Below are 24509 nucleotides of genomic sequence, written 5' to 3' on the forward strand. Positions count from 1 at the left end.
AAGGCTGATTTAATTTAAACTATTTATATGCTTTGATCTACAGCAATGCATCACATCATATTTAAGACCATCATATGTTTATAGTGTCGCTGTCCAGTGAGAACCACGTATCTCTAAAAAGTGAACTTTCCTTGACTTTTCAGCTTTGGTTTTTAAATAGTTTATTTAGATTAAAAAGTAGGAACACTTCAGTTTATTACAAATACTCATAAACAACACATTTGGAGATTCATGGTTTTTACTGAACTTTAAAGATATAAAAATCTGAAATGTAACTAGTTACTAAAGCTATTAGACAAATGGAGTATAATGTACGATATATTTGCCTCTTAGATGTGGTAGAGTAGAAGTATAAAGAACACTTGTAGCCTACTTAAATACTAGTAATAACAGACACTTAAATTAAATGTATTAGTTACATTGCAACACTGCAAAACACAACCTTGAATACTGAAAACAGGCCAAACTCATATAAATACACATTACACATGAGTTAGTATTTGTTCCTATATTGTTTTAAAGCAGTACCTCCGTTTCGACAGGGGGCGCTGCTCGTTTTATTTCTGCCTTTTAAAGTAAACCAATGAGTCTCTTCCTCTGTGAGGTGAAAGGACACAGAGCAAGCAAGCCAAGATGACAACATTGAGACCATTTACTTGCGATGATTTATTTAAATTCAACAATATGTGAGTGAACTCTTGTCAGTTTTACTATGTAGGCTCTGTTTATTAACCAGCTGTCTTGTGTTACGTTATCCGCACGTCCTTGTTTTTGATGTGCGGCAGCGTTAGCAGTGTGACCACAGATAAGAGTGCTGGCTGGAAAGAATGCTGTGCCAAACTCCATTTAAAAAAATAGAGAATTAAGGTAGTGCCGTTGTTATTGCCAAAGTAAATGATTCCTATTAGTGCTTGACTGAAACAGTGTGAGTTTATAATATCCTCTGAATAAAACGGCATAGATTTAATCAGCTATTTAACTCTGGTTTCGTGAAAAATTGAATCTCTTTGCCTGCTTACGCTAGCTATGTAGCTAAGCTAGCTAGGACCTTAACCATACAGATCAGTTGTTCAGGTGTAATTTTATGTTGCTTACCTTGGATTGTTTGTATCTTTATAAAATATATCCCTATTCTCCTAGAATAACTATTATTGACGAGGGATAAAACTAACTGTTGTTTGTCTGTTTTGTTTAACAGCAACCTGGACCCTTTGACAGAAACTGTATCCTTCATATTCAGATGGAAATATCAGCTCATCTGTCATTTCACATGTAACTTGATAAGCCTCATAAGTCTCTCTTTCATTAGGTCTGGTTATATTAAATGATCACATTTAATATACACTCAGTTGTCAGTTTAATAAGTGGATCAAGTAGTTGGTGCTGCTGTTGAACTGTATTGTGTTATACAGAGGAGTGTTTCTAATATCTGTATGTTTTATATGGAACAGAAGTCTGTAGTTTTCTTTAACTCTTCACCTCCAGTATGGGATCCCATTTTACCTCCAGTACCTTGCCCACTGGCCGGAGTACTTCATCGTTGCTGAGGCTCCCGGTGGTGAACTGATGGGCTACAGTAAGTCCTCTTGTCAGATTTTAATATTTTATTGCATTGGATGGTTGAGTGGTGGTGAGATTGTCCCTTTTTTAATAAGAGAATTTAACTTTGCTTACTTCACTTAACCATTTGTTTTCATTCTATGTACTTGAACAGACTTACATTGTGCACCACATGAGGTTTTCACAATCAATCTCCTCTTGAATAGATTTTCCTCTGGTTTTTTAAAAACTTTTAGCACACATTAATCACATTTACCTGTTGTTGGCAAGAAACTAAATGTCCTTTTTGTACCCATTCCATAACTAATTCTGTTTTAATTATGGTATATGAAGGCAATATACAAAAAGTGTAGACATAACAACAGACCATAAAAGCCTTGGCTGTGCATGCTTTTCGAAAAAACAACATAGTAATAATAAATAATAAAGTAAAAATAATGTCATACGTAGGAAGAAAGAATAAACCAGATCCATCATCCTTGTTACGTCACATTTGGTGCCATTGAGTTTTGGTTTGTTACGGACAGAAGATGAGATACCATAAACAAGAGTTACATGTATTGTAGTGAAAGAACATCAAATCTCCCTAGGAGGTACAGCATGGTATTAATATACTCACGAGTAAAAGTATTATACATAATCAACAGTAGCCTTTCAGTAAATCAACAGTTTACTTTTATGTTACTATTTTTATATTACACAAACAATGTAAGATCAATAATAAATGGATTGCATACAGATAATGGTCCAAAAGATGGCTGCCAGTTAGTTTGGTCCCAGATCTGGGGGTCTACGTGGACTGTGTGAATGAGTAAACAAACAGCTCCTTCAGGGTCTGGACAGAGAGGAGGACACAGACTCAGTTACCATGGCAAACTGAAACGTTTTCCCTCGACTCAGAGTTAACAAACTAAACCCTGTTTTCGTTTCTAGAACAAACCCCCAATGATGTAACAATGTCACTTAAACTACCGTTGCTATGGAACTGCGGCAGAAGTGGTTGCTACTAGCAACAGAACGTTCCAACTGCTGGTGGTAGAATGTTTAGAATTCTAGAACCATTTATCTCTTCCTGGTTGGATTTTAAACCAACTGTACACGACGACAAAGCAATGTCAACAACAAATATATTCGAGCAGAATCCGATCAACAAGTATAATGTTCCCTGGGAGACAAAAAATAGAAATAAGTGAACGATTAAAACATGAATTAAAAGCTGGGGAATAACTTTATCGCCATCTGGTGGTCAGTCGATATGATGACATGTTAATCAGAAAGTTTAATGAAGTACAATCTTCTAAACATTTACTGTCTCATAAATGTTGAACATTTCATGTGTTTTGCCCTTTGGACATATGTTTCTGTTCTTATCAAATTGCTCATTAAAAGCTGCATTAAGTGTCTCATATGAAATGCTCTATTACGCTTTAAAAATCCTGAATCATTTGAAAATAATTTCATTATTAAGGTGAAAGGAAGAACATCGGATTTCAGATTTGAAGTGAGCTGTCTTTGGTTTATTAATCTAACATAACAGCCACACATTTCACTTTATCAGCATACTTCTTTATGTTTTTCTTTTTTTTTTTTTCTTTTTGGGTTTAGTACAATAAACTCAATAAAGCTCATGTGACTCTGACTCGTTGCTTGCTTGCAGTCATGGGGAAGGCGGAGGGATCTGTGGCTCGGGAGGAGTGGCACGGTCATGTCACCGCTCTGTCTGTGGCCCCTGAGTTCAGAAGACTCGGCCTCGCCGCCAAACTCATGGAGATGCTGGAGGAAATCTCAGAGAGGTTTGTACCATCGTTTTCCAGAGTATACGGCCCATACTGGACCGTAACAACAAAACACAATGTTGGACTGATAATTGAAGGAATATCCCAAATTAAAATTTAGTTTAAAAAAGTTAAAATCTGCAAATACTGGAACAAAAATATATTTAAGCAGAGTGTGCATACACAGCTTTTTGAGATTAGTTTGTGTTAAGATGTGGGAAACAAAAATGTGTAAGATCCCTAAAATCTGATGAAATTTTATTCTAAACTCCAAATTTTCTTGAATTCTTTCTAAATTTAGTTTTTCCTTTCTACATTTGTCCATCAGCTCTCAACCAAAATTACACAAATGAATGTTTGACGATCAATGCCCAGGAAACATCACAACTCTTTTTCAATACACATTTCCCTCAATGCGTGAGGTTTTAAAGCTTTTTGTGTTAAAATTCCCTCAACACATCAATACCCTTTGTTCTGATACTTTTATTCTGAAAATCACCTTCTATGCAGTAACAGATGTTGAGGTTTAGGAGCTGAGGGAAGTTATTTCACCATCATGGAGGGCTTACTGTGACTTTTAATGTCGTCTTGTAGGAAGGGCGGATTCTTCGTGGATCTCTTCGTACGAGTCTCCAACCAAGTGGCGGTGAACATGTACAAACGTCTGGGCTACAGCGTCTACAGGACGGTGATCGAGTATTACTCGGCTAGCAACGGAGAACCTGATGAAGACGCATACGGTGAGAGGAGTTATCAAAACGGAAACCAGACAATAAGTGAAAAAAAATATATAATATATATTCCCAGGTTGTCGAGTACAGATGCCAGCAGTGTTTAGTTAGTTTGCAATCTGCAACTTCACCGCTAGATGCCATTAAATCATACACACTGGTCCTTTAAATCACCTGTTGAGTGGTAATGTAACTGAAAGTACTGATGGATATGAAACATCTGACACTGTGGTGCGTTTAGGTGATGGTGTGAAACTTGAGTCGTCTACCAAACACTCAAAAGCTACTGAGCTCTTGAAACTGAAACCAAAATAACCAAATATAATAATGAAGGGATCATGTGACTCTTCTTGCATTAAAGACTGCTCTGCAGACTCTCACCTATTCTACCATACTGTACAGTATGTCACATGCAGTACGCTAAAAATACCAGGATATTGTACTGCATCCAGTCGTACTTTGAAGTATGCAAGCCAGACAGAGATGTCATTTTACTGTCGCCAATATAATGCTGCATGTTGCATACATTACAAAATAACAACAGCAGAACTTTCTGGTGAGCTCGGCAAATAGTGTTTTGTTGTTTCTCCTCTCCAAGGGTAGTAACCCGTTCCAAATAGCATACTTTTTCAAATTTGGCAGATGTATGAGGAAAAGGCAAAAAAATTCAGGGTGTAATGTTATGAAGAAGTAGTATGTCCCAATTGTAATAATACTGCATTAAACAGTATGTACTTTTTAAGGACAGCTGCAGCACGGAAAGTGAAAAGAAAAAGTGTAATCTGGAAAGCAGCCTCAGACTATGGCCCATCTAAAACACAGGGCTGGCATTTTGGGAAAGCTTTGTTTTTAGGGGTTCTCAAAAAAACCAAAATCCAGGTTTGTGTCGATAAACTGATTCAGCAGGGTTGGTGCAGATGTAGTCTGAGGTCTCGTACAGTAGTTGGTTACATAAAGTACAGCAAGTGAAAGCAGTGGAGGTGGCAGTCTGAGAGAACCTTAAATAAATATCTTGAATGTCAGTGTTCTGCATTTAAAGGGCCAAGTTAACTCAAATTATGAACAATTTTCTTAACTACCTTTAGTTGTGTCCATGCCTGCAAATAGTTATTTTTTTTTTAGATGTCTGCTTACCTAATACAATGGAGGTGAATGGAATTTAGTTTCTGTTGCTCAAAGTATTAAAAAAATTCAACACCAACATTTCTTTTTGGGAAACATCCTGGTGTTTTCATTGAAACTGAAGAAATAATCTTCTGTTGAGGTTCCTTTTTAATTTTCAAAGTTTTGAGCAGCACAGATACAATTGTATTAACCTCAATTGTACTGGGGCTTCAGCAGAAGTTTCAGAAAACAAATAAAGCAAAATCCACTGGAGGGAAACTCACATTTTACTGTATTTCGATGACTTTCAATTATCACACTCCACTTATCAAACTCCAGAGCATTATAAACAAATTGTGCTGAAGATGTATATGGCTTTATCACAGAAAGCAGAAGAGGGCGCTGTTTCTCCAGAACAAAATAACTGACAATATATTTTTTTCCCCCTCCTTGTAGATATGAGGAAAGCTCTGTCCAGAGACACAGAGAAGAAGTCGATCATCCCGCTGCCACATCCTGTCAGACCAGAAGACATTGAATAACAGTAGACTGTGGCTCTCTGACGCTCTGCTGTGTGTCCTGATAATCACATGTGAATTATATGTAATTACAGGTCTTGCTCGGTTACATTGTACATAGTTAAACTGCTCATCATTTCTCAGTGCTTAGTCAGAGAGCCACTGGTTGTACACATTTTTAATTTCCTAATTGATCGGATACCCATTCATTTCCTGTAAATTCTAAATTAACTTTTGCTTAAGAAGTAAGACAACAAGCGAGTTTGAATTGATGTATGTATAATGACACAGTGGCAAAGAAAACATGGTCATACAATAAAGACTGCCTGTGAGCTGGTTTTGTTGTTTTTGTAAAAAAAAACATCAGTAGAAAAATCAATCCAGGATGGACTCTTGTCGCTGAGCGGAGGACAAAAACATAAATCTAATCCTTATCTTCATCTCCGCTCTTGTTCTCTTTCTTCTCTTTCACCTCCTTCCCTCCATCATTTTCATCATTACTGTCACTCTCACTACTACTGCTGCTGCTATCATCATCATCATCTCGGTCGTCGTACGTCTTCTCCTGTTCTGTTTCTGACGCAGTGTTTCTGTCGGAGTCGTTTTTCTCTGCCATGTTTTCAGGAGGAGCTGCAGGTTCGTCGGAGGACGCCGGCGATGTCGTCTCTTCAGCCGATGGAGATTCTTCTGGAACGTCCTTGTCCTCTTCCACTATCTGCTGCCTCTTCCACATCTTCGCCATGGCCAGCAGTTTGAGATTGGGCTGGTTGGCGGCGTCCTCTGGGAAGATGTAGTCGTAGTACTCTTCCCAACCTGCGTCCGACTGAAAGAATCAGGAACAGATATTGTGATTAATACCTATGACAGGCTGAAGCTAAGACTTTATTAAATTAGTCAATGTGTCTTTAAAATGTAAAACACAGTGAAGTAATTGAAATTTCTTGTTTTGTCCAACAACCAGAGATATTCAGTTTACAATGATATTCAAATACTCATATTTTAGAGGCTGAAACCAAAACAGGTTTATTTTTCTTTGATAAATAACTTAAAAAAATACATTGATTACCAAGCTTTGTTGGCATGGATATAATTATAAAACCATAATGCCAAAATACTTTATAACCTCTATTTGTTCCCCATCAGATCAAGACTAAAATTTTATCTTAAATAGATAAATAACACTGCAAATGACATTCTGTTGCGTCTTCAATATAACATCACAGCGCTCCGTTATAAACTGGTTTGCTGGTCGACGTCCAGTTCTTACCCCGTCCTCCGCCGTCAGCTTTCTCCTCTTCTTCACCTTCTCCGGCAGCAGATTCCTGACCCTCTCCATGGTGGTGTCGGAGCCAAACTCCTTCTCAAAGTCGCTCCAGGACTCGAGCAGCATCAGCCGCTCCTCCTTCTCCTCGCAGTTCCTCATGCTCTTGTTGGCCTCCTCAAAGATCTGCCGGCACCTCTGCAGCCTGTCGCTGCTGTCGATGGACAGCTCAAACTTGGCGTAGCTAATCCAAACCTGCACCAGAAGAAGAGGAGTCACATCTCAGAGTAATGACTTGGTTGGTTCATTAAGAAAATTGGGATCAGTTTCAAATCTTTCTCAGATTGGAAAGCATTTTTTCCCAGATTTTCAATGAGCACAGAAAGCTAAACTGCAGTCCTTACCTTGACATGCTGGGTGCGCTGCAGCAGCCTTTTGTAAAGGTTTCTGGTGTTTCCAAACTCTTCCTGCTCAATCTCAAAGTCAATGTAGGACTTCCACAGCACCTGAAAAGATGACAGAAGAACTCTGAGGAAAAAAAAACTGTTGTGCTGCGCTGACATGGATTCAGGCAAATGGTAGACCGAGCAGGATAAATCCCAAAGCCCCTCTACTAGATGGTGCCAGTGTTTGGTTGAAGAGATCGGTTATCAATACCTCTGGCATGTCCAGTCGTGGCTGTCCGATGGCGAGTTCGAAGATGCCTCGGGCTCTTTCCATGTCTCCCAGGATTGTCTCCAGCTCTGCGAACTTGATCCAGGTGGTGCAGTTCTCCGGACTGAACTCCAGGTATTTCTCGTACAGCTTCCTGCAGCGGTCAAACTCACGCAGCTGCAGCTCCAGCTCGATGTAGCCCTTCAGCAGCTTGTTCTTCGGGCATTTACCGATCGCTGTACCCTGAGAAGAGAAACAACGATGGTTGGTTAAACCTGGTTAAAGAAAGTAAAATTAAAATGGAGAGACGCAGAAAACATTTACGTAAATGTAACACAGTTAATATCAGAACAGATTAAACTCTAATAAAACTAGACTTACTAATTTATTATTATTATTATTATTATCATTATTTATTATTTTGACAACCCATCAGTTCTGGTGAATCTTACCATGACCTTTCTGGCTCCCTGCAGATTCTTCTGTCGGATCTCAAACTGAGCATATAGCAGCCAAATCTTAGCAAATGTGAACTGAAATGAAAACATAAGATTATTGGAATCTGGTAATAATAGAACCAAAAGTTTAACCACTATATTGACTATACAAGCATTCTGTTTTAGTTCAGAAACACTATTTTTTCAAAACAAAAAAACAATCATTCTAAGAAAGGGCAAAAAATAAATTTACCTTTTTATGCGGGATGAGATCCAGACAGGCCTGGTACACCTGTCGTGTTCTCTCAGGATCCTGACAAAAAGATTAAATAAAGAATGAACATACATCCAACATAATTAGCAGAGCTTACTGTTGATTTCTCATTTGTTTCTCTTTGAAATGGCTTCTTAATTCATTAGAAAATAATTGCAGGTCAGCTAAGTTTTTTTTATTTTGTTTTTTTTCTAACTCATCAATATACATGATTCCTCTCTCCTTAGTCTCTTGAAGGGAAATGAAGGTTGATGATGATGATGATGATGAAGAAGAAAAGCGAGTGAACCGACCTTGACCTCCAGCTCTTCATACAGAGAGTAGTTGATCCACAGATAGATGTATCGTTTCCAGTGTCTCTTCTCCTGGATTGGGGGGATATTGGCGATGGCTCTCTCATAAACCTCTCTCACTGTGTCGGGGTCAGCGTCGTTCTCCACCAGGCGGAGGTAATCAAACCATGCGTCGTAGTTGTGTGGGTTCGCCTGATAGAAAAATGTCAGTGAATAAAGGAAGTAACTTTTATGTATGTTTGTACTCTGTCAACACTTCTTAAGATATATTTTCTCTTAAAACAGGTAATGTAACATAACCTCACTTGTTTTAGGTCAGGTTTATTTGTTTCATGGGGGATTATCGTTCATTAGTGTGGATGCAAACATCGTTACTGTTATACTAATTGTTCTTGGTGTGAATGCCCCTAAACCTAATTCACGATTCACGATTATGATATCAGATTGATTATTTAAAAAATCAAGATATAACTAAATCTTAGCATTAATTCATGTGAATCACAGATGAAGAGCTTCTGATTTTTATAAATATTTGAGTGTGACCATATAGATTTTCTACAACTTCATATTGTAAATACCTTGACTTCCTCCTCGTACTGGAACCTTCGCTTGCTGACGATGACATCCTCGATTCCCCTCCGGTCTCCGAACTTCTTCTCGAACATCGTGTAGTACTTGAAGAGCTCTTGTGCCTGATGTTTAGGAATTCTGTCCAAAGCATACTTATAGATCACCCGAACACGTTCAAACTGTAAAGGAAGGGACATTTCATACAATCAGTCATTCAACAAGTTTGGTTACGAAGCAATGAATTAATTCATACAATATGTTACAGGTTAGTTTTGTTCTATGTTGCACAAACCTCTTTCTGCGTCTCTTCGAACTTGGCGAAGGCCACAAAGAGGTTTTCATCCACATGTTCCTCTCCGAAGAACTCCACCGCCCTCTCGTACACCTTCCTGCTGTGAGCAATGTAGCCATGCTTCTCCTCAAAACGAGCATACTTGATCCAGTTCTTCACTTCGGGGTGAACCATGACGAGTACAGCGGAGTTAAGGAGTTTTTACATAAAAAAACAAATACCATCAAAATACAAAGACTGTCACCGATGTCTTCTTTTGGTGCGTCTGTTCAGAGTTGAGCTAAAATAATTAGGTTAGGTGATTGATGGATGAGTCAAGCCAAAGTAAATTAGTCAGCAACTATTTTGATAATCTATTTTGATTAATTGTTGCACTTCTACAAAACATATTACAAAGATTTTAAAACAACAACAACAACACAAAACATTATCTAGTTCCAGTTTCTTTAAAGTGATGATTTACTGCATTTCTCAGTTTTATAATATTGTTTGAAGATGTCATCTTGGGTTCTGGCCAGGGAAACAGTGATGAGCATTTTTCACAACATTTTATAGTATCTAGTATTTTCTTCTACATTATATACACCGGGGGGAAAAAAAAGCGTTTTCATCAACATATATGCCAATAATATGTCTGCTTGTTTATGCTTATGGCTAGGTGCCTAAATTAACTTTCAACATTCTTTGAGGGAGAACCATAATGTGCCTCCTTGTGTGTGTTTTCGTATCAGTTTTTTTTTTAACAGTCCTTGTTGCTGCTGCGTCCCTCTGTTTGCTTGAGGAGTGTGCAGGCAGCCCTGTATCTCCTATGATGAACATGAAGTCAGAGACCCCTCATCTCAGTGGGTTATTACTCAGAACACAACACATGAAAACACCAACAAAAGGATATATCGCTCATAAATGGTGCGAGCTTTGTCCACCTCCTTGTAGCGGAGCTCAAAGTTGATGTAGGAGTGCCAGGCCTGCTCATCAGGCTCCCATTCCATCCAGCGCTCAAACACCTGCCTGCAGCCGGCCACGTTGCCCAGCATCTCCTCCATGTAGGTGTACTTGTACCTTTCACAGGAAAAAAAGTAAAAACATAAATTAAACGGAGGCAGGCTTTTGGATAGCCATGTGTAAAAATAAAAGAAGGCTACACACCAACGACATTTTTAGAGGTTTCTGAGGTTTTAATCACACTCTCAACAGATGTTCTGTTTCCTGCATTTTCTAATGTAAACAGCTAATCACCTGTTTCCTAGCAATGCAATCCAATTAAAAAAGAATCTGCATTACAATTTAGAAGTCCATTCCTCCAACTTTTTCTGTCTGTACATGTGAAATGATGCTACAAACTACGACGTCTGATTTATAGGCATGTATGTTACAATATGTCCAAACTCAGACAAAAGAATTGTCACTCCACTTTGGAAACTTAAGAGCTGCACTGATCAGTTGATTTATTGACTATTCGTTTAATTAATTTAGTGTAGTATTTACAATCTATAGTTCATATTAACTGCAAAAAGACAAGTGAAATAAGTTAGTTGCAGTGTTTCCTCTAGGATTTCTTTTTAGTAGTGGTGGCAGGCCCATCCGAACAACCCCCCTGGTCACGCCCCCCGTCCCTCACGCCGGCAAACGTTTTACGTATGAAACAGAAGTGACACTTCGCTGCGACACAAACAAATATATTTACCAGATATATATATATGTTTCCAGATGTTTGATATCAGGACGTTGAGCTGAGAACTGACAAGTTGAACGTTGTCCAATTAAAACGGACCCACCGCGGTGACGTTTTTGGTGGAGCTGTTAGTTTAATAGTCGACTTGGAAGAAAGTGAACGTTTTGACAATAAGCTACATCAACACAACAGTATGTGGAGTTACACTGGACAGCCCCAATAACCTCCGAATAGTTCTACTTTTTGTTAAATTGCAATGTGAGCGGCAGCCAACAGGGGTGCATTATGTCGGCAGGATCATTTAAAAGGCAACCGGGACTACATTGTGCGTCTGCCCCATTTCTGATACCGTGGTGGCAGAAATTTAACAGCGGCGGGCCGCCGCTCCAAAATCAACATAGAGGAAACACTGAGTTGTATGCTTTAGTTTATGCATAAGAGGCTTTTGGTAGTATATATGTATATAAAAAAACTATATAGATTTTTTTTTTTCCATGTCATCTAGTCTTTCAACTCTAAACACTCATTTTGTAATACAACCTTGTTATGTATAATGTTTGATTGTTGCTGTTTGCTCCTTAATGAAATACATTTCCCACTGGTCATTACCAGAAGAAGCCAAGGCAAATGTTGCTGTATACTGATGTAATTCGTACCAGAACTGGTTGACACGTGGAAGGATGGTGATGGCTCTGTCCCAGATGTTGCGGGCATGGTTCACCTGGCGGCTCTTCATCTCCATCTCGGCATACTTCAGCCACAGAGTGATGTTGCGGTGATCGACATCCAGCGCTCGCTCGTAAATGGAACGAGCCCTGAAACCAGAGGAAGCATTGATGAAGGAAGATTATATAGCAGGGACGTGGAGGACTGTTAAGGATTTTGTTCTAGCAGAAGCTTTGTGTAAAACAGGCGAAAGGTACCTACAATATCAAAATGTTAAGTTGTTTTTCTTTTTTCTTCAAAATACTGATGTGCAAAAGGCTAATCCAAGTATGAAGCAGTCGTACAGAAGGTTACACATACAAGTTTGCCACTAGAACATTATTATTTCAGTTGAGAAAAACTGTATGGACAAGCAAAGAAAGTCCCTCCATGATGTACTTGAGCAAAACAATCAAACCTTTGAAGCCACCTACACTGACATTCTAGGTTTTTTTTCCTACTATATAATTTCTAAAACTGCAGGAAAAAATGATTTTGTAGCTAAAGGCACAATACCTCAGGATCTCCTTCAGGCTTTCCTCCCATTGTGCGTATTTTATCCAGTTACTGATGACCGTGCGATTCTTTCTGATGTTGTCCTCAAACCCCTGAAAGAAAAGACGGACAATAGTTAGACAAAAAGTAAAAGAAAACAACGTTTTCTTTCAACTCATGGTTCACTTGTATGTCTCACTGGACAAGAAATTATATTAAAATGTGAGTAAAAAATTCTTAGGAGCATGAATTGGAGATTTCACACATCTGCATAATTACATCAAAACATGCCGTCAGTGGAGAAAATAAGAGGTAAACACTTACCTTTCTCTTCTTGAGTTTATAATCATTCAGCTCCTCCTCATCAGTGATCTTCTGTTTTGGTGGTGGTGGCAGAAGTTCAAGCTCCCTCTCTTTGGCCTCCCTCAGCAGCTGCTCAGCAGTGATCTGAACCTCTGCAGGAGCTTTATTCTTCACCTGAAACACAAGAAGTCATTTAACATGTCGTTGCTCCAGTTGTGAGCATAATATGTTGATGTCTTAATGCTGAATATACTTAACCTGTCAACTGTGCAAACCAAACTTCACTCAATAAACTGGGATTATTTTAGAGGTAACTGGGAGCCAGCATAAAATGATATAGGTGAGAGCTAAGATAAATCCCAGTTCATGTTTTAGTGGACATTACATGATGGTTTGAGGGTTTCAATCAGTATTTTTTGTGGCAGAAATAATCATTATTGGAGCACTGGAGTGTAAACAACTCACTTTAATGTTATAACTGTGTACATATGTTGTTTCACCACTGCCAGGGCATATAAAGGTGCTTTATACATCCATGTGGAGTTGTGTATTTCTTCCTCCTCCTCCATACTACTACTCTATGCAGTACTGCCAACTCAACCTAATGTCTATGCAATGTTTAAGACATCTGGTAGCTGTGTTTGTCTAACTAACGTTTACATTAATGGGATTTGGCTTTTTCAAGAAGGGTTTCAAATAACTACTCAGAGCATCAGAGAAGGAAACACCTAATAGGATATCACTCGTGGACAAAAACAGGTATAAAAATAAAACCCCAGATTAAAAAAAAGAAAAGAAAAAAGCAGCATGGTGGAGAAAATATTTACAACAGCTAATACAGCCAACAACTAGCTCAGGTAGGAAAGTAAAGTCGGCGGTAAACAGCTTCCGTGTGGCTAATACTACCACCACAACACATTTTAACGCACATTAATATCCGACATTACAAAATAAAACATATAAACGTGTCCTGAAAGCGGCTACTGGAGAACTCCGCTACCACTAAACTTTAGCGCTATGTGCTATCATTAGCTTAGCCGAAGTGAGCTCGTGGCTCGGATTCGGGCTTTTTGTCCTCTCACCTTCGCCACCTTCGGTATCCGCTGTTTCCCTGCCGCCGTGGAAGCCATTCTGCCGGCAGGTCTTGTCCAAAACTCCCCCAAAAAACTACCTTAAAGCGTCTCGACAACTACGACCGATCAATGAAACGTTTCGCTCACAGCCACCGCGAGCTAACGAGTTACACCATGACAGTACCCAGCATGCCTTGCGAGTTCCCGTTGACTTTCTCCCCCCTCTCCCGCCGCGGCGTTCTGTTACCATGGTGACAGGGGTTTGTGCGTTCCCTAGCTACAACCGTCGATGACAACGACGAGAAGTTGTAGTTTGTATGGAGCTTGTGCTTTTATTTCCAATTTCAGAAAACACTAGAAAGTATTAGAAAGTTACGCCAATGAGACCGACGTTGTAGTTTATAAGGTAAGTAACAGTTGTTCTGGACTGGCTTAACATTTGGACATTTAAGATAGTTTGTTTAACTAACGTCGTCGTCGTTGTTGTTGTTGTTGTTGTTGTTTTGGCTGCTGCTGTTTTTGTTGTTGGTATTGTGATGGTGGATTGAAGATGAGGACTATAACTTCGGCCAGCGGGCAAGAGGAAGCTGTGACCGTCAGAAGAAGCGAATCAGCGGATGCTCAGGGGATCGACAGCCTCATCAGCCCCTCAGCTCTGGCGGTTTTTGGAAGGGTCAATGTAATTCATCTTCTGTAAGACATATAAATGAATATAATGATAATAAATATTAACATATTTCAGTGTCTTTAGTGTAGAGACAAGCTTTCTGTATAGAGGCACACAGTAAATACCTGTAAGTCACCAAGGGGCTTTAATAATTGACAAATGCTGATGACAACTAAAGAAGGTTTTATCTGATTTATTATTATTATGTTAATTCACTTGTCATTTAACACTGACCCAAAGTTAGTTGTTGACTGCAAATAAAGGCTTTTTTGGGGGAGATTTATATTCATACATATCATAGTCACATAGTCCATATTGGCTTATTATTCATTCTGTGTATGTTTCCTAGTATCATTCATTAATATGTATCTAGAATGTGATTTTCTGTTTGTACTTTCTGGTTAGATGCCCATTTTGGGAGATCTCCATTTTGTTATACTGGCACTATAATCTAATCTAATTACTTATTCTGTAATTTGATAGTGAAAACCATTAAAGGTTAGTAATTTGATCCTTTTACTTTGTCAAAGTATGTAAAAAGGAAGTCCTCTCTCCGTTTGGTTCATTGCAAACACACGAATGGGTGGATAGCTGAAGGTGGATTATTTATGCTGCATGAGTACTTTGAAATATTACATACATAATATAGACTGTGGAATATTGCCCTTGTAAGTAATTATAGTAATGATGACATACCTAAAGTATTCTTCCAGCATCTTTTTGTAAAGAAGTCACTGAGGAAGTGTCAATGTCATCTTTACATGATTTTCTTGTTCTTGTTTCCCCCCTTACGCTCCTTCACCTTCCAGAGAGAAAGCCAATCTGGCTGTGACTCTGGCCAATGACAAGGAGGAAATTCTGGCCCACGCTTCCTTCTTCGATCACCCTGTTGGAGACTTGGTGGAGCAGAATCGCTGGGAACCTTTCCTGCAGAAACACTTCAGCAGTAAAAAATGCACAGTCTGTATCAAGATTAATCCTGTTTATGTGTGCTAATAGTTTTTAATTGGACAGGATCACATGCATCTTTGGCACCAACAGAACTAATATGGCTATATACTCACACTAAGACTTTTTCACTGTTTAAGGTTTGAAGTAAGCTGGCTATTTGTTCTTCCCTCTGCAGCCTTTGAACACACTCTTCCTCCACCTTTTTGTGGCACAGCCGAATTTCGGCACAGCAAGTGTGAAGGAAATAATGAGGTACGAAAAAATATTTTAAAAGCTGTGTAAAAGTGGTGCAATTTGTCAGGGTTTTGTGGTATTCTTATCTGGAATACCTAGTTTACAAATTTAAATTAATTCCAGTGTGTTTCCATAAGAAATCATCTGAAGAATAAAATATAGCTGTATATGTTTAAACATTTGATGTGTGGTGTAGTGCTTATAGACAGCTGTACTGTAAAATGTAGAATATGAAAACGGTAGTTACTCTTAGGTTCTTTGGTTAGAAGCAGCCACAAAATATAGATTCATAAAGGTTAATGCAATGTCTGCAAAATTATAATTCTCTTCTTATGCTTCTTTTTTCAGGGCGGTCTTTAATGCTGTCGCAGAGCTTGAGTACATCTGCCTGGTCAGCCCGAATGTCGGGGGTTTAGGTGAAGAACTGCTTTAAATTCATTGTTAAGTTTATCAGTTGTTCAAACTTACTTTGTAGAGACTTGTGAGTCTTGTGATTGCTGTTTGTCCAGAGCCAGCGCTGGATGAGATGTTTGAGCCGCTGCAGCGCCTGACTGACCCCGGGCCTCAGTGCTTAGCATTAATCTGTCACAGACATGAGCACTACCCAAGGCTTCATATCCGCCCAGCCAGGTGATATCAGTTGATTCCTCGCCTACTAACATAGTATCGGCCTAGAAAACAATGTGTATATATTGCATATTCATATAGTGTATTTAAAAGAGAGTGGAGATCAAGGTGGTGGACATCAATGTGTACATTTGCCTTCAACTTAAGATGTTATCAGCTGGATAGATCCCCTCTTTCTTAAAAGACAAACATATACTTTAACAGTCAAATATTGCACTCATATTTTGAAGTAGACGTTGTGATATATTTGTCACGTACAGTGTCTGATCTGTTGCACTGTAACTGGTTAAAGGTAAAGTTGCATTAATTGATTTTTTTTGGTTACTTGGGGGTGGAAGAACTCCCTTACATGCTGTCAAATCACAGGACATGGATTAAAATTATCATCCTATTGGAGTCCTGTTTGTGTCCACCTGATAAATGAAAATCCACCTCTTCTTCTAGCTCTGGTTTAGTCACCACCAGCTCATGAAGAACGTCTTGTAGCCCAGCTGATTTGGTGATAATTATTAGTGGGTTAAGGGCTTGAGCCCTTTAATGCTACAGAGTAATCTGATTCATTGTAATATAAAAAATTACTGGTGGAGCTTTAATGTGTAGGCTGCTCCTCTATTTGTACATTACAGGGTTGAAGATCACGATGACATCATGCGCATATTTACAGAGCAGACAAAAATACTGTCCAAACGTCAGCCGTACTTCCTGGCAGAGCTCATTGAGACACAGAATGAGGAAAATCCCACAGCTGTTTGTGAGGTTTGTTCCAGCTTTTAGCTTTCTCTCACACTCATTTTTGATCTTAACATTTTTGAAAAGTCATCAACAGAATGTATTAGATTGAGAAACCATTTACTGTAGCTCATCCCTCCTGGTTGTCTGACCTTACGTGAGGAATGTGATTTGTTCCCAGTCATTCCTGATCCACTGCTCCAGTCTGAACATAATGTAATAGCAGCTCACTGATGGTGCTTTGACTGATTGTCAGAGACCCTACTGGGGTTTGTTCCCTCTGGACTTGCGAGACGACAGATCTTCTCTCCCCTCCCCGCCACTCGGGCTGACATGTGTTCATGGCAGCATATGGCAGATACGAGCTGATACTTGGCCAAGACATGCTCTCACTGAACATATTGTGTCCAGACATCTGAAGCATTTTGGGCTTTTTGTCTGAATATGTTGAGCACTCAGAGAACAAACAGTCAAACATTACCCCAGAGGGTTGGGCTGTTCATTCCACTGAACGCCTTAAAGTTTTTAGCTACAGAATGTGTCACTTTAATATTTTTTGTGTTATTTTTTATCTGTTTAGACAATCTGTTACAGACAGATCGTGTCTACTTGTGCTTTACGGGTCACAAGCGTTTCAGCTTCAAACTCAAAGCAGCTTGAGAATAAACAGCTGTTTCTAAGCCCAGCTTCATACTGAAAAACTTGACTTTCTAAAATATGATATTATATAGAGGATTCAAAAATATTTTTATCTCACCTCAAGGTCCCTGTAATAGCTGCTCTGGTGCTTTTGATAATATCACATGATCTTTATCAGCAGACAGAGTGCTCAGTTTAAGGCAATTTACCCTTTAAGTGCTCAGAAAAATCTTTAAACACCTACAATTCCAGTTGTCCAATTGTGAGGAGAACAGCTTTTGGTCATTGAGTGGACATTGAGGTGAGAGAGGTCTGTCAACTACTTTTTTCCAAGGTTGACTTGGAACCTTCTTTTTCTTGTCAGTGAACACACCAGAAAGGTAAAGGTTCATCTCTGACTGTGCAGGAGAAAGATGTTTACAACAGAACATGTTAAAACTAACATTATTGTTAAGGACTGTGTGTTGTTCTCCACAGAGTGACGGAGTCGCTGTTGGCTTCATCAGTGTCACGTCTGAGGTCGATTTGAAACGGTTGCAGGACAGCTTTGAGCTGAGTGAGTTTGATGGATTGTACAAACATATAAAACACGATGAGTCTGCTTCACAGTCTGAGTCAACAGAAGAAGAAAACCAGACAACTCAAACTTCAGATTCACAGCAGGTATACTCACTCACTCACTCACATTATTGGTGTTGGTCAGATACATAAAGACATAAACTTTCTGTCCGTTAGTGTAGCAGTTATAAACTGTATAGTTTTTAGTATTTACCTTTTACTTTGTGGTATGTTTGTTTTTGTCGTCACTTACATCTCAGCAGGAGGAGACACAGTCGACTGAAGCAGGACGTTTTTCAGAGAAACCCAACGCTTTTTGTATTCAGTTCTTCATTATTGACAAGAATTATGAAACGAGGTAAGGTCAGGATGAGGTCAGGGTAAGGGTAAAATTAAAGGTCAGTCTGTCTGTACAAGCAGCTTTCATTTTGTGTTGATCTTGGCAATCCCTGTGGACAAAAGTGGTAGTGTTTCTACCACCTGTTCCTGATGGTGGTTTATGTAGGTCATATAGAGGCATTAGTATTAAATTGAGACTGTTTCATAACCAGTTAAAACTCCCTGTAGCATGTTTAAATAGTCTTGAGCATGAAACATTTTAGGCTTGATTTTATATGTTGTGAATGTATATGTGATGAACTTCAAACATATCTCTTTTAATTAAAGTAAATAGAAATAGAATTTAAACTAAACTTAAAAAAAAGATATATTTAACATTTTCTGACATGTAACATGATTTGTAAGCCAAGGAAAGTACACAGTAAAACAAAGTGCTGCACTATGTTGGACAGAATAGCAAGTTGTATTTAAAAATATGAGAAATACAACAGAAGAAGTGAAGAAGATACAGTAATTTGTGCCGTTATATTCTTACAAGTTTCTATAATTCACAGAAATCAAAAGTCAGATACCCGAAGTCCATTCTAAAAAAAAAAAAAAACATTATATTCCATATTTTTTTACTTAAATATTTCCTCACTTAGAATACAATTTTTTGAGGTGGTGCTGATGGCAGCTGTCCAGAGTTACATCAGTCATATGCTGTGTTAAAGCAGGGAGAGTGACTGTTAGTTGGCTCCTGCTGAGCTCCTCTCACCACCGCCTTACCTCCCAGCTGTTACTGAATATGAAGTCGAGTCGCTTCCTGCAGAGAGTGAGCATGTTATTAATGAGAGCTGCGCTTAAAGTGACAGCGTGACAGAGCTGAAGGCGAGAAGTTGAGCTGGAAGCAGCGGGCAGATTGGTTGGCCAGTTGTTCCACCACAGTGATCACCAGCTTTGGCAAGCTCTGCTTTGGTTCTGAAGTTGGCACAGACATATTTTCACTTAACGTCCCCTCCTTCTTTTTTTCTTCTTCTCCTTTTTCTTTATCTTCCAGATCAGTGGACTTTATTCCATACGTTTTCAGACTTTTCCCTGTAAGTATAACCTTTGCATGTTATGTTTAAGTCATTTGCCTGATGCTCTCTACCAGTTTTTTTGTTGTCATTGTTGTTTACGAACTGCACAAACAGACAACAGGAAATATGTCAAAGATGTATGTATATGTATGTAGGTAAAGGAAAAAGTCCCAGTTTGTAATCGTAAAAGGATTCCTTTACACAGCAGGAAGGATTTCCAAGTTATTGAACAAACATGGTATTTATTTACGGGCCTTGGAAAGTTTATAAAGTTTAAGTTCACTGAGGATTATTTAGTAAGTGATATATTGAACCTATCTGCTCGGTGAAGTATTTACATCTTGTCTCTGTCTCTCAGGATCTGGACTTCTGCATCATCACTGTCCCGATGCTGTCACCGGAGTTCGTGTTGCTGCAAAGCTTCCTCAGGGTGCCGCACCGTGACACCAGATCGCTGCACTGTGAACTCTACGTCTTATCCCGGACCGGACTCAGGTGGGTTGTCCTCTTAAAAAAACCAACAGATGACTTTACAGACAGCATCAGTATGTCACTGTCAGATCAATGTTGCTGTCTTGGTTGTGTCTCTCAGGTTAGGAAGTTCAATATTGTTAGGGTTCAGGGTAGAGGTCCCTACGCATTTTTTGGCTGTGAAAGTTACATCTACGAACCAGTATCCCTCTCAGTTTGTGGTTATTTTTGCAGGAGTGTGGAGGTGAGGCCGGCTGTAGCTACAGACCGGCCATCTGTCTCCGATCTGGTGAAGGATCTGAGACTGAACGAGTCCCTGCTGCAGGACCTGGACTGCTTCTATGAGACCCGCAGAGACCCGGTCAGTCAACACACGGTGATATCAACACACCTTCAGCCACTCTACAGGCACTCTGTGAATGTGTTTCCTTCAGACCAGACTGGAGAAATCAATAATGAAGTACATCATCTTAGTGATGTAAACATGTATCCAACATAAAAATCTTATATTTGTCCCCTCCACTTTTACAGGTTTGATATAATTATGAAATACTCTCTAAACATCATACTCTGACAGCCACCATAATCCAGATGAGAGAACCTCTGAGTTTATCAAAATGTTGCTACTCACAGCAATATGTAATCATTTATGAACAGTAATGAGTGCTTTGTGGTGTGCAGACACTACTGAGGGCAGAGGAAGAAATACTTATGCCTCCTTTTTTGGGGTTGAAAAAGCATTTACCCAAATGTACATATATTTTTATTTGCATACTGGTATTTTCCTAAGAAGTTCAATCAAATCAATCAAATAGGACAGTGCTCTTTTTAGTAAAAATTGAAAATTATCAGGTATTTATTTATTAACTAAATGTGATTTGGGTAGGATTAGTGCATTAATATTATTATTTAGGCATAATAACCAATTTCACCATAATGCGTACTTTGCTAAATGTATCTAAATTCAAGAAATAGCATTCACATAGTTTCTGTCCTTTCTTCTTCCTTTTTTTCCTTTGGTTTAAGAGCCTGTGACTTCATTGTGCCCCCTACCTCTGAAGCCAAACCAGCACCCTTGTCCCTTGGAAGTTTCCTCCTGTCATCTCTTTGAATATACTTATCTATTTACTTTTTGATGTTTTTATTTGTTTCCCTATCTTTGTTCATTGTTGATGCTGTAACAGTCTGCCACTGCAGCTAAAACTTTCAAGCTAATTTTGCTAACACTGCTGAAGTATGCCATAATAAAGACATAATAAAACTGTGTTCAGTACTATACAATATATCCTCCTAAAACTGGCCTGTAATATGGTCATTGTTTGGAAATCATTTAATTAGCATAAACAGTAAATAGAGTAAATATCAAGGTTGAAAATCTAACTCAGCCCACTTTGACTTTTAAAATGAAATGATGATTGTTTTGGACAATCAAGTGTGACTCGAGCTGGTGATGATGATTGTCTTGGAATAACGAGGAATATCGCACGTATGCCAGGGAACAGATTGGTGAGAATTCAGTTGAACAGATTTTCCTCTCTGACTGACACCCCAGCTGTCAGTGCTGCAGCTCCAAAACTGATAATTACTTCTCAAATGAGAATGCAGCCACTTCATGTGTATTCATGGCACTGGACTAATACAAGAAGGTGCATTTAGCTCCCATTCAATTCAGTACACAAATGTATTTTACATGTATTTTGATTTGTTCTGCTCTTTGTCAGGACGGGGTGCCGGTGCAGGCCTTCGTGGCCCAGGTGCACAGTCAGGTTGTTGGGATACTGATCATGAAAGACGAGCAGGTGAGTGCAGTTCACAAGTGTCCTCAGATGAACCTGAAAGGGCTGGTGCTTGTTTTTGGGTCTGCGTAACATATTGTGTGACAACATTACATGTAATCAGTATCTACTGTATTATATCATTGAGTGAATGATGTTACAAATAGCACCACAGACTCCATCCCGAATTGCCACGTGTTCATTAAAGTGAAACAGTTTTTCATGATATCCAGTATTAATCATTCAGTTACCAATTATAAATTATGATTATTTCTGGCTTTCATCATTGTAAGTTTAATATATGTGGGTTTTGGACTGTTCTATTGGCTTTATTGGGGTTATATCACACATACATTGAAAGTATAATGAACTATAAAAGTCAGTTATTTTTGCTGCACTTTTTTTGCTGTAATTTCAATCAAGAAGTAATGTTGAAAAAACTTGGACAGGTTGATATGATTAAGATGTTTCTGAAATAATTGTTACGTTACAGTCAGCAGCCGCCTGTGTTTCTTATTATTTGAATGAGACAAAAACAGGGGAACTGTATTAAGCAAAATAAAATAAAATAAAAATTAAAGTAAAATATCAAAAAAGCAAAAATTTGTCCTGGAAATATTCCTCTGTTACCGAGTTTGTCAACAGAAAACTGACTTCATTATTTAATCTGTCTTTTTCAGGACATCGAGTACATTCGTGCCCACTACAACATCGAGAACTTCATCTATTTCAGCCATCACCACTACGAGGAGCATGCTCAGATACTCCACTTTGTCCTCAAACCCTCCTTCCAGCACTTCACCAAACACTTGTTTAAGGAGGTCCTCCGGCTGGCTCAAAAATCCTGCCTGTACCACAGAATCTACCCCTCCTACCACAGCCAGGAGGTGGGTGCACAGGGACCTTCAGGCCCTTCCTGGCCCCTTATCTCTGGGCCCCTTCCAGTCTCTGTGCATGTCTGCTCAGATACACATTGTCATTAGTGTAATGATCGTCAGTTCATACACTGCAAAAAATATCATTTAAACTCTTGATTTCAGTTAACAGAAGTGATAGTTTCTTAACACCGATTGCATGAATATAAGAATAGGCAAATTCGAGAAGCACGTTCAGACAGTTTGCCTGCCTACCTTTAGATGCTTGACTTCTTCTATTTGCTAAATATGTAGAACCTTGTGCAAAATAGTCGATAAAACCTGAGAGAAGGCATGATTTTTGATTTGGTAAACATTTAATGACATGTTGAAATGTACTCTTTAGTTCTGCCAAACCTGGGTCTTCTTTTTGTTTGGCAATGATGTTTGTTATTATAACATTTTACCCACCAGCTTACTTGTTGCTACAACTTCATACAACTTCATTCGACACTTCAGACTGCATACAAGTCCAGTTAAGATAAATTAGTGATACCATGTAATTATTTATTCATTGTATAATGTAAAGGTTTTAAGATGTCAGACTCGAGTTGTTCAAAAAAGTAACATTTCCTTCCTTTTCCTGTGATACACCAGGATTTCATTAGGACAAAGAGACTGAATCTACAGCCTCTTTTGGCTCTTCAGACAAATGGATTTGTTCATGTTAAAATGCTGTAGCTTTTAGAAGGTCATTTTTTGCAGAGTGCCGCCCTCAGCAGGCTGCTGTCCCCGGGGTCGGGGCAGCAGGTGCCGACAGTGCTGCCAGCTCCACCTCTCCACACCATAATAAGACATTTCCTCAACGTGTAGAGGCCTCAACTTCCTCTGCTAATTACCTTCCACAAACAAGCACCAGATTGGGAGATGCTGATGTGCAAATAGAATAATGGCAGAAGATAACCAGAGAATTATCTCTGTTCAGGCAGTGGATGAAACATTGGGTGATGTTTTCCAGGCAGCTTATATCAGTGGTGTAAACCTTGCATCATCTAACCTCTTCACCGGAGCTCATTATCACTCTGTCGCCTTCCAGTTGCCTCCCGAGCCCCACACTGATGCTGTTTAACCTCTGAGGGGATTTTTCTCATTCTGAGCTCATTGTCATTGTGCCCTCTTCTTCTGCACCCAGAATTCCTGCATCCACCATCTGGATTTTGTCCTCAACTGTGCGGTCCCCGTCCGCCCGCGACGCCAGATCATCTACCCACTGGAGGAGCTTGGCATCAACGCCCCTTCCACGCAGATCACCGAGGACCAGGTGGGCACAGTAGCAGCTGGCTGACAGGGAGCAGCCTGCCAGGGAATTTAGATTAGCTGAAGGCCGCTGACAGGGGGAACACAGCAGGGAGTTAATGTGACCACTAGACGGTGCTGTTTCAAAAGGATAAAGCTCAGAGTGACATAGAATGTGATTCACTTAAAGGTATGGAGGGGAAACTCCAGTACAGAAAACACAGTATGATGGAATGAACATTCACATTTTATTTTCTATTACATCTTGTCATAAAGTGAATCCTCAAACAGCATTTCCAAATAATGGTCCATAATAATGGTCACCTCTGAACACACTTAACAAAGACTTCTAAAGACATTTGAACAAAAGAAAATCTTATGTGTGAAAATTGTTCAGTTTGCTAATTTTATTTCAAATACATCTGTATTATAGATATTTCTTTTCAGGTGGCCACAAATATTTTCTTGTCGGTCAACTCAGTTCAGAGTTCAGAAATACATGTTTTACATATGTCGTGAGAGTTTAGCTTTATAGATATCTATGAAACTTAAAGAATTCAAAGTAATTTTTAAAGAAAGTCTACACAAAAT

At 39.1% G+C, this 24509-nt stretch overlaps 3 protein-coding genes across 5 annotated transcripts in view; 2 read left to right on the forward strand and 1 right to left on the reverse strand.

Annotated features, from left to right (window-relative positions):
- Positions 1 to 561: 561 nt before the first annotated feature.
- On the forward strand, positions 562 to 6020 carry naa20 (N-alpha-acetyltransferase 20, NatB catalytic subunit). Its single transcript, XM_051408492.1, has 6 exons — positions 562 to 686; positions 1199 to 1223; positions 1486 to 1576; positions 3218 to 3353; positions 3930 to 4075; positions 5627 to 6020. The coding sequence occupies exons 1-6, from the start codon at positions 634 to 636 to the stop codon at positions 5710 to 5712; spliced, it is 537 nt and encodes a 178-aa protein (XP_051264452.1). The 5' UTR covers positions 562 to 633; the 3' UTR covers positions 5713 to 6020.
- On the reverse strand, positions 5440 to 13917 carry crnkl1 (crooked neck pre-mRNA splicing factor 1). Its single transcript, XM_051408490.1, has 14 exons — positions 13727 to 13917; positions 12666 to 12818; positions 12363 to 12454; positions 11798 to 11956; positions 10362 to 10528; positions 9470 to 9648; positions 9186 to 9356; positions 8608 to 8799; positions 8294 to 8353; positions 8056 to 8136; positions 7607 to 7846; positions 7354 to 7455; positions 6956 to 7204; positions 5440 to 6511 (listed from the first exon to the last, which is right to left on the reverse strand). Exons 1-14 carry the CDS (start codon positions 13772 to 13774, stop codon positions 6113 to 6115), a joined length of 2292 nt encoding a protein of 763 aa, XP_051264450.1. The 5' UTR covers positions 13775 to 13917; the 3' UTR covers positions 5440 to 6112.
- A 77-nt stretch (positions 13918 to 13994) lies between these two features.
- Positions 13995 to 24509, forward strand: part of cfap61 (cilia and flagella associated protein 61) — a 32214-nt gene continuing 21699 nt past the window's right edge. Inside the window, exons 1-15 of one of the 3 annotated variants that reach the window (XM_051408486.1) lie at positions 13995 to 14123; positions 14268 to 14410; positions 15194 to 15344; positions 15511 to 15587; positions 15918 to 15985; positions 16079 to 16199; positions 16823 to 16952; positions 18042 to 18227; positions 18383 to 18480; positions 19501 to 19540; positions 19881 to 20017; positions 20228 to 20354; positions 21715 to 21792; positions 22449 to 22655; positions 23815 to 23943. In XM_051408486.1, coding sequence (XP_051264446.1) covers positions 14268 to 14410; positions 15194 to 15344; positions 15511 to 15587; positions 15918 to 15985; positions 16079 to 16199; positions 16823 to 16952; positions 18042 to 18227; positions 18383 to 18480; positions 19501 to 19540; positions 19881 to 20017; positions 20228 to 20354; positions 21715 to 21792; positions 22449 to 22655; positions 23815 to 23943 — 1692 coding nt within the window. In that variant the 5' untranslated portion in view covers positions 13995 to 14123. The remainder of the gene's footprint in view (positions 14124 to 14267; positions 14411 to 15193; positions 15345 to 15510; positions 15588 to 15917; positions 15986 to 16078; positions 16200 to 16822; positions 16953 to 18041; positions 18228 to 18382; positions 18481 to 19500; positions 19541 to 19880; positions 20018 to 20227; positions 20355 to 21714; positions 21793 to 22448; positions 22656 to 23814; positions 23944 to 24509) is intronic. The other 2 variants (XM_051408488.1, XM_051408489.1) reach the window with 2 other exon arrangements.

The sequence above is a fragment of the Dicentrarchus labrax genome, unplaced genomic scaffold, assembly GCF_905237075.1.
Source record: "Dicentrarchus labrax unplaced genomic scaffold, dlabrax2021, whole genome shotgun sequence".
In the NCBI taxonomy this organism is placed as follows: Eukaryota; Metazoa; Chordata; class Actinopteri; family Moronidae; genus Dicentrarchus; species Dicentrarchus labrax.